The sequence below is a fragment of the Pseudorca crassidens genome, chromosome X, assembly GCF_039906515.1.
Source record: "Pseudorca crassidens isolate mPseCra1 chromosome X, mPseCra1.hap1, whole genome shotgun sequence".
NCBI lineage: Eukaryota > Metazoa > Chordata > Mammalia > Artiodactyla > Delphinidae > Pseudorca > Pseudorca crassidens.
The window spans coordinates 20,256,606-20,270,234 of NC_090317.1; the positions used below are offsets into that span (position 1 = coordinate 20,256,606).

The 13,629-nt window shown below is 38.3% G+C and overlaps 1 protein-coding gene across 34 annotated transcripts in view; it reads right to left on the bottom strand.

The window, feature by feature from the left end:
• Positions 1 to 13,629, bottom strand: part of ARHGAP36 (Rho GTPase activating protein 36) — a 154,152-nt gene that overhangs the window by 65,205 nt on the left and 75,318 nt on the right. For 5 of the 34 annotated variants that reach the window (XM_067724554.1, XM_067724518.1, XM_067724522.1 and 2 more), the window contains 2 exons: positions 10,925 to 11,049; positions 10,504 to 10,611 (listed from right to left, as the gene is read on the bottom strand). The exons of 16 other annotated variants lie outside the window; for them this stretch is intronic. In XM_067724554.1, coding sequence (XP_067580655.1) covers positions 10,504 to 10,611; positions 10,925 to 10,937 — 121 coding nt within the window. In that variant the 5' untranslated portion in view covers positions 10,938 to 11,049. Of the gene's footprint in view, positions 1 to 10,503; positions 10,612 to 10,924; positions 11,050 to 13,629 lie in introns of those variants that run through there. 13 more of the 34 variants (XM_067724535.1, XM_067724552.1, XM_067724532.1 and 10 more) reach the window with 5 other exon arrangements.

Sequence of the window (13,629 nt, forward strand, 5' to 3'; positions counted from 1 at the left end):
TATTTTGGGGCTTAGGGAAAAAGGTTTTATTTTGAGCTTTCCATGATGATAGATATGTTAGTCATATTCCCCTTTCCTCCGTTTTGATTATCTATTGCTGTGTAAAAAATCACCTACAATTTAGTGGCCTAAAGCAACAGTTTTATCTTATTCACAATTTCATGGATCAGGAATTTGGGAAGTTATTGGCTGGTGATTTGTCTCTGGTTCATATGGAGTCTGCTGAAAAGCTAGGTCTGGATACTCCACTTTCAGTATAACTTCTGCACCTAAATGTCTGGCACCTCAAGGTCTGACACCTTGGTCTCTCTCTCTTTCAACATGACACCTCATTCTCTAGGGCCTCTCCACATGACTTGAATTTCTCATAGCATTGGTAGCCTCAGGGTTTTCACATGTTAGCTGGCTTTCAAGAGGTAGGAAGTGGAAACTGCCAGACCGGTTAAGAGATATTCCAAGAATGGTCACGACATCGTCTTATTTTACTTTACTGGCCAAAGCAGTCATAGATCGCCTGAAGACTCAAAGAAATGGAGAAATGGACTCTGCCTCTTGATGGGAGAGTGATGTTGCAGAACAGCATGTGGAATATGAGATATTATTGTAGCTATCTTTGGAAAATGCAAACTTTCATACCTTGTGTAGCTTTCCAGACTTAAAAGTCTTATACTTTAAGATACGTGTAGAAAAAGTGGACAATGAGACAGAGAGAGAAAGAGAGAGAGAGAGATCAAAATGTTCAAATAAGATCAGTTTCCATATAGAGAAACTTCAGGAAGGAAAATTCAGTGAATTGGGATATTTAACTGGAAGATAGGATCAAGTAGTGGATAAAACAAGGATTTGACTTCACAAAAATCTGGGTTCAAATCCTGCCACACCTCTTACCAATTTTATATACAAGGTAAAACAACTCTACACATCAAAAAACATTCATTGAGCACTTTTCATATGTTAAGCATTGTGCTAGAGATACAGAAATGCAATAAGGTTCAAGTCTTAAAGAAGCTCACAGTATAGTAAGGAAGACTGACATGAACAAATATTTGCAATAGAATGTAAAAAATGATATAATAGAGGTACCAAGTACTTTGGTGGCTCAAAAAAGGAGTTATTAGCCTGGGTGGTTCAGCAAATGCTTCACAGAAAAACTCTTCAGCTGGGTCTGAAATTATAAGTAAGAGTTTGCCATACAGAAAGGTAAAAAGGATATTTCAGGAGGAGGGAACAGCCTAAGCAAAGACATAGAGGTATGAAACAACATAGCTTCTTCAAGGAACTGCAAATAGTCATCATGGATTACTTACATAGAAGATCTATAAAAACTTATGTTAATGAAGTAGGCAAATGATCATGGGAGTTTTCGTAACCTATGTGAAGAAATTTGAACTGTATTTCGTTGTCCATAGGAACTTAGATAATGACGTGATCAGATTTGCATAATAGAAAGTCATTCTGTAGTAGGCAAAGTGTAAGAAAGATTGAAAGAGGCTTATAAAGGCAGGGAGACTTGTAATTATATAGATGAGAAAGACCTAGAACTTAAGCCAATGCAGTTTGTTTTGTTCTGTTTTGTTTTGTTTTTGTGGTACGCGGGCCTCTCACTGTTGTGGCCTCTCCCGTTGCGGAGCACAGGCTCCGGACGCGCAGGCTCAGCGGCCATGGCTCACGGGCCCAGCCGCTCCGTGGCACGTGGGATCTTCCCGGACCGGGGCACGAACCCGTGTCCCCTGCATCGGCAGGTGGACTCTCAACCACTGCGCCACCAGGGAAGCCCCTCAATGCAGTTTTAATAGAGAAAAGCAGAACCACCTGAGTCATGCTAAAGAATACAACTGACAAAATGTCATCATCAAATAGATGTCGGGGTTGGAGAATAGGGGGATCTTTGATAAGACCCATATTTCTGGTGTTGGTAACCAGTTGTTTTGTGTTGCTAATAAAACATACAGGAGGAGATAATAGTTTCTGTGTGAGCTGAAGTACATTTGGGTCAAGCCAGGGAAGATGTCAAATAGGCAGTCAGAAATACTAAAATACTGAATGATCTGGGCTAAAGATAAAGTTTTAGCAGTGATCAAAATAGAAATGGTAACTGAAGCCCTGGAAGCGGATCAGTGTGCAGAGTGAGAAGAAAAAGTAGCACAGGAAAAAACCCTAGAGGAACATCAGTGTGTAAGGGATAAATAGAGGAAGAGGAACCTGCAGTGAAAGGATTACAAGATTTGAAGACAGAGCATTAGAAACTATCAAAAATTAAACAGAGAAAAAAAGAAAAAGTTAACACAGTGAGTAGTGGGACAATTTTTATCAGCCTGAACATGTGATGTTCATTAGAAGGAAAGAAAAGGAGGAGGGGGGACAGAAAAAATATTGGAAGAAAAAGTGGCTGAACATTTTCAAAATTAGATGAGAATTATAAACCTACAAATTCAAGAATCTCAATATCCCAAGCACAGAAGCATGAAAAAACTACACTGAGGCATATCATATTCTAATTAATTAAAATTAGTGATAAAGAAAAATCTTAAAAGAATCCAATGGGGAAAAAGCACATATTACATACTGAGGGACAAATATAAGAAAGTCAGCAGACTTCTTTTTTTTTTTTTTTTTTTTTTGCAGTATGCGGGCCTCTCACTGTTGTGGCCTCTCCCAGCGCGGAGCACAGGCTCCGGACAAGCAGGCTCAGCGGCCATGGCTCATGGGCCCAGCCACTCCACAGCATGTGGGATCTTCCCAGACCAGGGCACGAACCCGTGTCCCCTGCATCGGCAGGTGGACTCTCAACCACTGCGCCACCAGGGAAGCCCCAGAAAGTCAGCAGACTTCTTATTGGAAACAACGCAAGTCAGAAGACATCAGAAGAAAATATCTTTTAAAAACGGGGGGGAAAAAAAGGTTAATCATGCCAACAATAGACAAAAGAAAGCTAGAGTGACCATATCAATACCTGCAACATAGATTTCAGACCAAAGAGGGTCATTTCATTCCTACAAATTCTAACATCTTGGGAAGGTTCCACCAACGTAACTGCCTAGGATCTGTGGCAAAGGTTTTTCTGTCAAAGAGAACTGACATGTTTGCTCCTGAGCCTAGATTTAAATGTACATCCCAGGCAGCTTTCTAAGTGCTCCCTCTATCTGTGCTTCTGTATACTAACTCTAACTCTTCCCGATAACAGGTTTTAGTCCTCCAAAGGGCTTCTAGTCTCATCTTTACTACTGATGATGATAATAATAATAATAAGACAGTGTTTGTCTATTTTTTCCTGTTTTAAAAGACAAATAAAAATCTGCTATATGCCAAGAATAAGAAATAATGAAAATATGATCCTGCAGTTCCACTCCTGGGCATATATCCAGAGAAAATTATAATTTGAAAAGATACACACACACCAATGTTCACTGCAGCACTACTTACAATAGCCAAGATGTAGAAACATCCTAAATGTCCATCGACAGAAGAACATTTAGAAGATGTGGTACATATATACAATGGAATACTACTCAGCCATAAAAAAGAATGAAATTATGTCATTTGTAGCAACATGGATAGACCTAGAGATTATCATACTAAGTGAATTAAGTCAAAAAGAGAAAGGCAAATGCCATATGATAGCACTTGTATGTGGAAACTAAAACTGATACAAATGAATTTATCTAAAAAACAGAAACAGACTCACAGACATAGAGAATAGTCTTATGGTTGCCAAGGGGGAGGGGGGATTGGGGAGAGATGGATTGGGAGTTTGGGATTAGCAGATGCAAACTAGTATATATAGAATGGATAAACAACAAGGTCCTACTGTATAGCAAAGGGAACTAGATTCAATATCCTGTGATAAACCATAATGGAAAAGAATATGAAAAAGAATGTATGTATATGTATAACTGAATCACTTCGCTGTACAGTAGAAATTAACACGACATTGTAAATCAACTATCCTTCAATAAAATAAATTTAAAGAAAAACAAAACAAAACAAAAACAAAGAGGGTCATTTCATAATGTCAAGGAGTCAATTCATCAAAAATATATAACGATCTTAGATATTATGCACCTAATAACAGAGATTCAAAAATACATGATATAAACACTGATAGAGCTGAAAGGAAAAATAGGCATATTTACAGTTAAAGTTGGAGATTTCAATACACCTTTCTCAATAACTGATAGAACAAGTAGACAGAAAGTCAGTAAGGTTAAAGAAAACTGGAATAGTACCATCAATAAAATTGACCTACATGACATTTATAGAATACACCACCAAAAAGTATCAGAATAAATACATTTCCAAGTATGTATACTTTTCTCTTGACCGACCATATTCTGGCCCATGAAACAAGCCTAAATATATTTTTCAAAGATTAAAATTATACAAATATGATCTTTGACCAAATTAGAATTGAAATTAGAAATCAGTAACATAAGGATGTATGAAGAATCTCCAAATATTTAAAAACTAAACAATATACTTCTAAATAACCCATGGGTCAAATAAGAAATCACACAAAAAAATTTAAAATATTTTGAACAGAATGATCATGATAATGGAAGATATCAAAATTTGTGGGTTTCAGCTAAAGCAGTGGTTGCAGGGAAATTTATACCATGAAAGGTTATATTAGAAAAAAAGAAAAGTCTTACATTAAGTTACAAGAAATCAATGAAATATAAAACAGTAACACATTAGGGAAAATCAATGTGACCAAATCTAGTTCTTTGAGAAGATTAATTAAATTAATAACCTCTAGCCAAACTGACCAGGAAAAAAAAGAAAGAAGACACAATTTACCAATATCGGGAATGAGGTGACACCACTACAGATTCTACAAGTAATAAGGGATAAAAAAGAATATTATAAACAATTTTAAGCCAATAATTTCAACAATGTAGAAGAAATGGACAAATCTTTAAAAGACAGAAACTACCAAAGCTCACTCAGAAGAAAAGGATAACTTGAAGTGTCCAAAATGTATTAAAGATATTAAAGAATTTGTAGTTTAAAACCTTCCCACAAAGAAAATTCTAGCCCTCAATGGCTTTTCTGGTAAATTCTACCAAATATTGAAGCAAGAAATAATACCAGTTCTACACAAACATTTCCAGAAAAATTAAAATGAGGGAACACTTTAAAACTTCATCTAGGGCTTCCCTGGTGGCGCAGTGGTTGAGAGTCCACCTGCCAATGCAGGGGACATGGGTTCGTGCCCCGGTCTGGGAAGATCCCACGTGCCACGGAGCGGCTGGGCCGTGAGCCATGGCCACTGAGCGTGAGCATCCGGAGCCTGTGCTCCGCAGTGAGAGAGGCCACAACAGTGAGTGGCCCGCGGGCCGCAAAAAAAAAAAAAACAAAAATAACAAAAAAAAACTTCATCTACGTGCCAGCATTACCTTGATACCAAAACCAGTCAGTCATCACAACATAAGTATAGACCAATATCCTTCAAAAACATATACACAAAAATTCTTAACAAATTTTAGCAAATCACACCCAATAATATATTTAAAAGATATTATGTTATGGCCAAGTAGAATTATCAAAGGATTGCAAATTTGGGTTAGTGCTTGAAAATCAAGCACTGAAATTGGAAAGTATTATAGGCACCAATGTTTGGAGTGCTCTCCTTTCTCCCACAGTGGGCATTATGGGATTAGAGAAATCAGATGTTCGGAGGGACACAAAGCTGAGACTACATAGTGCACACATGGTATTTGGAGGGCAAAGGGATGAAGATGCAGTCAGTGCTAAATAAATGTGCCCCAAGATCTGGGCTAGACAAGGAAGGAAATGAGCAGAAAATGAAGGATTTCAGGCACTGGAGGTCTCGTAAGGCCAAAGAGCACATGAAAAGATGCTCCATATCACTAATTATTAGAGACATGCAAATCAAAACTAATACAATGAGCTATCACCTCACACCAGTCAGAATGGCCATCATCAAAAAAATCTACAAACAATAAACGCTGGAGAGGGTGTGGAGAAAAGGGAACCCTCTTGCACTGTTGGTGGGAATGTAAATTGATACAACTGCTGTGGAAAACAGTATGGAGGTTCCTTAAAAAACTAAAACTAGAACTACCATATGACCCAGCAATCCCACTACTGGGCGTATACCCTGAGAAAACCATAATTCAAAAGGACACATGTACCCCAATGTTCATTGCAACACTGTTTACAATAGCCAGGACATGGAAACAACCTAAATGTCCAATGGCAGATGAATGGATAAAGAAGATGTGGTACATATATACAATGGAATATTACTCAGCCATAAAAAGGAATGAAATTGGGTCATTTGTAGAGATGTGGATGGACCTAGAGTCTGTCATACAGAGTGAAGTAAGCCAGAAAGAGAAAAACAAATATCGTATATTAATGCATATATGTGGAATCTAGAAAAATGGTACAGATGAACCTATTTGCAGGGCAGGAATGGAGACGCAGACGTAGAGAACAGACATGTGGACACAGGGGAAGGAGAAGGTGGGACGAATTGGGAGATTAAGATTAGGATTTTTAGGATTGACATATATACACTACCATGCATAAAACAGATAGTTAATGGGAACCTGCTGTAAAGCACAGGAAGCTCAGCTCAGTGCTCTGAGACGACCTAGATGGGTGGGATGGTGGTGGGTGGGAGGGAGGTCCAAGAGGAAGGGAATATATGTATACATATAACTGACTCACTTCACTGTACAGCAGAAACTAACACAACATTGTAAAGCAATTATACTCCAATAAAAATAATTTAAAAAAACAGAGCAGGTGACATGGAACTCAGCCATTGCTATGAGATTTTGGTCACAATGGAATATTGGAGTTGAGTCTCCTAGCGGGTGAAGCCATGTCCAGTGATGTCAAATGGCTGGTGATAGTTGAGGTAGTAAGAGGTTAAAGGAGTTAGGAGGAGTTATGAGGCCAGGTTGTGTGGGATGGGTCTTCCACACAGATATTGTTGAGGTTACTTAGGATGATGGCAGGACCTGGGGTGTCAAGGAAGCCAGAGATCCAGTCCTCAGAAAATGGGGAAGAGTGACCAGAGTTCAGAAATGATAATCACAAAGGGAGGTAGATGTTGGTATAGCAGTGTGCCCTATGCCCTGAAGGAGAATTGTGCCCTCGTATCTAGTGAAAAAGTAATACTACTGCTGAAAAGATGCATCTTAATTTGATTAAATTGTAGGGGCAAAGTTTTTCAATGCAGCTAACTTTGTTTTTCTCTTATGCCAGTTTTTGGAAGAGTTGGTTTGAACACTTAGCTCATTGCATCTCTGAGAGAACAAATTAAAATAATGGATTTAAAATGCTCAGCACAGAGCCTGGCACTTAGTAAGTGATCAGTAAATGGGAGCTGTGACTATTATTATTATTATACTTTTGATTTATTTGACCCATGAAGTAATGTTATCCCTTTGAAAAGTTCCTTCTATGGGCTAGTGTTTTCACTCTGGAGCTACAAGGCACAGTTATGTCTCTGCAAATGACAAATCCTCAGACATCTAGAGACAGCCAAGACATCCCTCATTGCTAGGCAAAATAACCCCAATTTCTTCTGTTTCTCCAAGAACCTCCTTTTTAGAATCCTGATGAAAGAATACATAACAAGCTCAGTTGTGGAGCCTGATACATAGTAAGTTCTCAGCATTCTTCTTTCCCTTTCCCACTGCCCTGGCAACAGTTCATAGCCCCAGTCCCTAAAAGGATGGCTCAGGTGTGGCTATATGTTGATTGATTGACTTCAAAATGTCAATGCTAGGTTTAATTTTGAGAATCTAAAAAATTGGTTGACAATGAACTCTTTGAGAATTGAGGATCATGGGATTTTTAAAAATCTTTTAAACTTAGTTCTAGGCTTACAGAGGATACTCAATAATGTTCCATAAAATGAAATAAATCCCCACTCTATGTCGTGCCCTCAAGACAAATATGCCTCTTATTTCATTAGTAAAATGTAACAGGCAAAAAATGTGTTTTATACTTAAAGTCAATTAACTGGCATACCCACTCACAATTATGATTCTGGAACTTTCGTGGCACACCTAGTGTATTTTGTTCGTCTCTCGTTATTTCTTTTTTAAAAATTTATTTTCATTTATTTATTTATTTATAGTTTATTTTGGCTGCGCTGGGTCTTAGTTGTGGCATGCAGACTTCTTAGTTGCAGCATGCATGCGGGATCTAGTTCCCTGGCCAGGGATCAAACCCGGACCCCCTGCATTGGGAGCGTGGAGTCTTACCCACTGGACCACCAGGGAAGTCTCAGTCTCTCACTATTTCTTCCCCACCAAAATGGAACCCAGTGAGCTAGGCAAGCCAAGCCGACTTTGATAGTGACTGTATGCCCTGTCCCCACCAGCTTTCAAACCACATCCTATTGTCACAAGGGAGAACAGTAACACTGCACAATGGAGTGTGTGTGTGTGTGTGGGATCATTAGGGTGATTCCTCTCAGGCTGATTGGCACCTAGGCATAAGAGACTGAGATTTAGATGTTAGACTCTTGATTCTTATTTAGAAAAGTCTCTCTCTTCTCCTAACCCCCATCCCCTAAATCTAACACAATCTCTAATCTCCAGGTCTCTCTGATCAGCACAACCTCTACTCTCTCTTCCCATCTGTGACTATTTTTCCCCATCCTGCTCTCCTTTTGGAAGAACTTTCTCCCTACCCAAACAACTTCTTTTCAACTGTGTCTCCTTCTTCCCACCTCTACTCCCACTCCCCAAGCCAGACGGTAGCATACACACTAGGCATCATTTATCTACCTTTTGGGGGGCTGAATGCTCTTGAATTTAATTTTGAGATGCTCTTCTTCAGAGATCACTCTCCTGCCTATACACAACCTTCCACCATTGCAGTGTCTTTGGAAAACACCATACCCCAACTTCAGACCTCGTTCTCATTCGGACAATATGGTAAGTCTTGATTTTAGAATCTAATCTTAGAATCTAATCCCTCATTTCCATAGAAATCATCTTGACTACTTGCACATCACATATATGATCCTGAGGTAGGCACAGAGGTCTTCTTCATCTGTAGAATTAAAAAGTCCATATCTTAAAGGCCAGGAAAGCTTTCTGGTCTATTTATACGAACTAGTATTGAAACACAGCAATATATCCCATAAATTTATAAATATTTTTCTGGTTATTTTGACCTTAAGATTCATAGACTCGAGTCATTCATTTTCCTTGGTTAATGACACAGTCTTTATTACAAGGTCTCTCTTTTTTGTTTTAATTAATTTTATTCTTTTCCTCTTTTCCCATTTCCAATCCCATTTCTCTTCTGCCCCCATAGACATCCACCCTAATATACTTAATAAGCACCCTTTCAATCCATCATCTATATATTAATTTAGCTACATGAGCTGACCAAGACTTATATCTAGACTATTAGTTCTGATTAGCCATGGTATTCTCATCATGTGCATATATCACATTTTATTTGCCAGTCCACTAGTTATAGATATCTAGGTTCCCTTCAGTGCTATCACACAAAAGATGATTCCATAAACATACTTGGGACTTCCCTGGTGGCGCAGTGATTAAGGATCCACCTGCCAGTGCGGGGTACATGGGTTCGATCCCTGGTCCGAGAAGATCCCACATGCTGCGGAGCAACTAAGCCCACGCACCACAGCTACTGAAGCCCTCGCACCTACAGCCCGTGCTCTGCAACAAGAGAAGCCACCGCAATGAGAAGCCCTGGCACAGCAACAAAGACCCAACACTGACAAAAATAAATAAATTAATTAATTAAAATAAATACTTGCACATGTCCCTTAATGGATCGGTTCCAGAACTATAAACTTGGTCATAGGGTTATGTGTATTTCATTTCCTTAAGCACCTCTAGATTACTCTCCAGAGTAGCTTTGCCAGTTCACATTCCTGCCAGCAATACATGAGAATATATGATTCCCCATATTGTCACAGGCTCACAATATTATCTGACTTTCTAATTTTGCCATTTAAATATGCATTTAGTGATATCTCATGGTTTTTCAACTTTACATTTTTCTGAGTACTACTGCAATTGGGCATTTCCCCATAATTTCAGATTTCCTATTCTGTGAAATGCCAATTCAAATATTTTGCTCATTTTCTATTGAACACATTTTTTTCTTGTTCCTAGATTTTGAACAATTTATGTTTTATATGTCATTAATAACTTCATCTACTTCCAAAATGGATTTGAGGAAGAGTAACATAAAAATTCAGAGAAATAGGGCAGATAAATGAAGATCAAAAGAGTGATAGAAAAACCATATGGAAATGTCTATCCCAGTTCTTTATTTTTTTAAATTGGGTTGATTTTTTGCTATTGAGTTTTAAGAGTTCCTTATGTATTTTGGATACTAACCCCTTGTCTGATAGATGGTTTGCAAGTAGTTTCTCCCATTCCATCAGTTACCTTTTCATTCTGTTGATTGTTTCCTTTGCTGTGCAGGTAAAAAGCAGAAGCTTTTTAGTCTGATGTAGTCCCCACTTACCTATTGTTGTTTTTGTTGCTTTTGGTGTCATAGCCAAGAAATCATTGCCAAGACCACTGTCAAGGAGTTTTTTCCTATGTCTTCTTCTAGGACTTTCACAGATAGGCACTGAAATATTTATTAAGAGGGTAAATCTCATATTAAGTGTTCTTGCCAGAAAAAAACCCCCAAACAAACCAAAAAAATCCCAAAGGGACACCAGGAAACTTTTGGATGTGATGGATATATCTATTACCTTGATTGTGGTGATGGGTTCACAGGTGTATTCAGGTGTCCAAACACTGAATTTTATACTTTAAATATGTGCTGTTTTTTTTGTATATCAATTATACCTCAATAAAGCTACTTTTGTAAAATGTAGAGCAAGGCAAAACCAAGGGTGAAATAGTTATCTGTACCTAACCAAGGGTAAAATACTTACCTCTACCTAACATAACTCTGAGTCTTCTGGCAGCCAAGACAAAAAGAAGAAATTATTCGTTTATTCAACACATGTTTTATGTTGAAGCTTTAAGATTTTAAATTCCCTTGGTCTCTTGGCTGAGTCTGAAGATAGAAAATAAATATAGTTTTGAGACAATAATCTGACTAAATCAAGCCTGAAAAATACAATCATCAGAACAACACTAGAGAAAATATTCTTTGGGGCTGAATCATCTCACTAATCATCATATCTGCAAAAAGCTTTTGAAACATTTGTTTTGGTATGAAAAATATTTTCAAGACATGTTGATTTTTAAGTTTTTCTTAAATTTGTTTTGAACAGTGGGAAGTAGAATGCATTAAAACGTTTTGAAAATGTTTTCTCAAAACACTGTGATGCTAAGCAGTGTTTAAAGAATTTTGATTTGCAAATGTTGACTTCCAATGGCCATAAAAATTGCACTCCTCAGTGACAAATGAGTCTTCCACTGCTGGACTGGGGCCAGCTTGCCGTGGCTCCTGGCAGAAGGCTGCACGGAGTCAGCTTTTCAAGGGAGAGTCCCATTTGGGGACCTGGATCACTAGGAGTTAAGGCTTATGAAGAATAAAAAAAAGCATGGTTGGGAGGCTCAGAGGCACAGTCCCTAGACCAATGGTCACTGGTAGTATCTTGAGTGTCTACTAGAGAAAGGTAGAGGGGTAAAGAAAGACGTGGCCCCTCAGGCTTCTACAGTCATCTTGGGGCTTCTGCTACTTGTTCAACTGGAATGGGTGAGGTTTTGCAAGCCACTTAACCAACGCTGGTTGGCTGGTACTTCTGGATCTTTATGAATCCTAGCAGGAAATCCAAAGCAGGAAAAAACACCTCAGAAAATACCACTGTTCAAGTGTATACTATGTTCCAGGCCCTGTGACAGGCACTTGACATATGTTGTATTCAATGTTCTCAGCAATCCCATGAGGTAGATAATAGTATTAACCTTATTTTATAGATGTAGAAACTGAGGCTTAGAGACTTATGTGACATCCCCAAGGTCACACAACTGGTAAGTGGGGAAACTGAAGCTAGAACTGAAGTCCAAAAACTCCAAAACCTATGCTTTTAACCATTTCATGATATTGCATGCCTCCTCTCCAATCAGCCATGGGATTAGTAATTGATATTATTATATTCATTATATTAATAGTATCTTTTATTAATATTGTCATTTACTGCTTACCAAGCACTTTGTATCCTTGTCTCCCTAAGTAGATTATAAGCTCCTTAAGAATGTGAACTGCCTTTTATTCTTATACATCAAGAGTGCCTAATATGGCTCTAAGAACTTAGAAGGGAAGTAAGGAAGGAAAGGACTAATATTTATTCAGTACACACTATGCCCAAGGCACTATCCTGAGCATTTTATATGCTTTATCTCATTAAATCTTCACACCCCTATGATGTAAGTGCTATTAGTATTCCTGTTACATAGCTGAAGAAACTGAGGCTTAAAGATTTTAAATGACTTGCTCAGAAAGAAGTCAGACACAAAAGAGTACATTCTGTATAATTCCATTTACATGAAGATTAAAACAGGAAAAACCGCTAAATGGTGATAGGTGTTATAATAGTAGCTACCTTTCCAAGGGGTACTGACTGTGAAGGGGTATGAGGGAGTCTCCTGAGATGCTGGAAATATTCTACATTTTGATCTGGGAGATGCTGACATGGGTGTATGCCTATGTAAAAATTCATCAGGTGACACAGTTAAGATTGATGCACATTTTTGTATATAAGTTGTACTTCAATTAAAAACTTTAAAGTGACTTCCTTAGAGTACCATGATTAGTAAATGGCAGAGCTGAAATTTGAACCCAGTTCCATATATTATGGAAAAGATACCATGGAAAAACACGAAGGAACTTTTTGGCCAATCAAATACTTCAACTCTCATGCTTCCAAAATCCCTGCCTCCTCTCACTTCTGCCATTTTTATAAGTATCAGCTTGGTCCTCCTCTAGATAGTTTTCACTTCTCACAGCTTCACTAGGTGAACATGAACTGCGAGAACAGAATCCACTCAATATCTCACCCTCCAGCACCCTCCATGCCCCTCACTCAACACATGAGCTTCCTTTTAATTAAGAGAGCACATTTTAATCCTCATGATACCAATAATTCAAGCAGAGGCATCTATCAAGTGGACTTTAGTAATTAAAAACTGGTGATATTGAAATAATTCTTCAGCTTACCTTCTAATGATTGGAGAGTTTTGCAACCATACACTGGAAGCAATAATAAACAGCTTCAATTTAGTTAATCTATTCAATTTCAACGTATTTATTGGTCAAAATATTCTGCAAAAGCCACTGTGCTGGGTCCAGTGAAGACTAAACAGATGACAATAACAAAGTCCCTGGGGAGCTCTAAATCAAGTGGGGGAGGTAGATGTGCACAGGTACCTCTGCTCTGCCAGAAGGTAGAATGTTCTTGTTAGCATTACACAGCTGCAAAATGCTATGGGAATTGAGGAGGAGAGTTGGCTTTAATGGTGGTAAGGTAGGGTGCATCATGGACGGCTTCTAAGAAGAGGTGGCTTTCAACTGAGCCATGAAGAATGGAAATTGAACTGGATAAAATCCTCAGCCTCATCCCTGATTTCTCTTTTTCTTTCTCTCATACCCTACATCCAAACTATCCACAGGTCTGTTGGCTGTGCATTC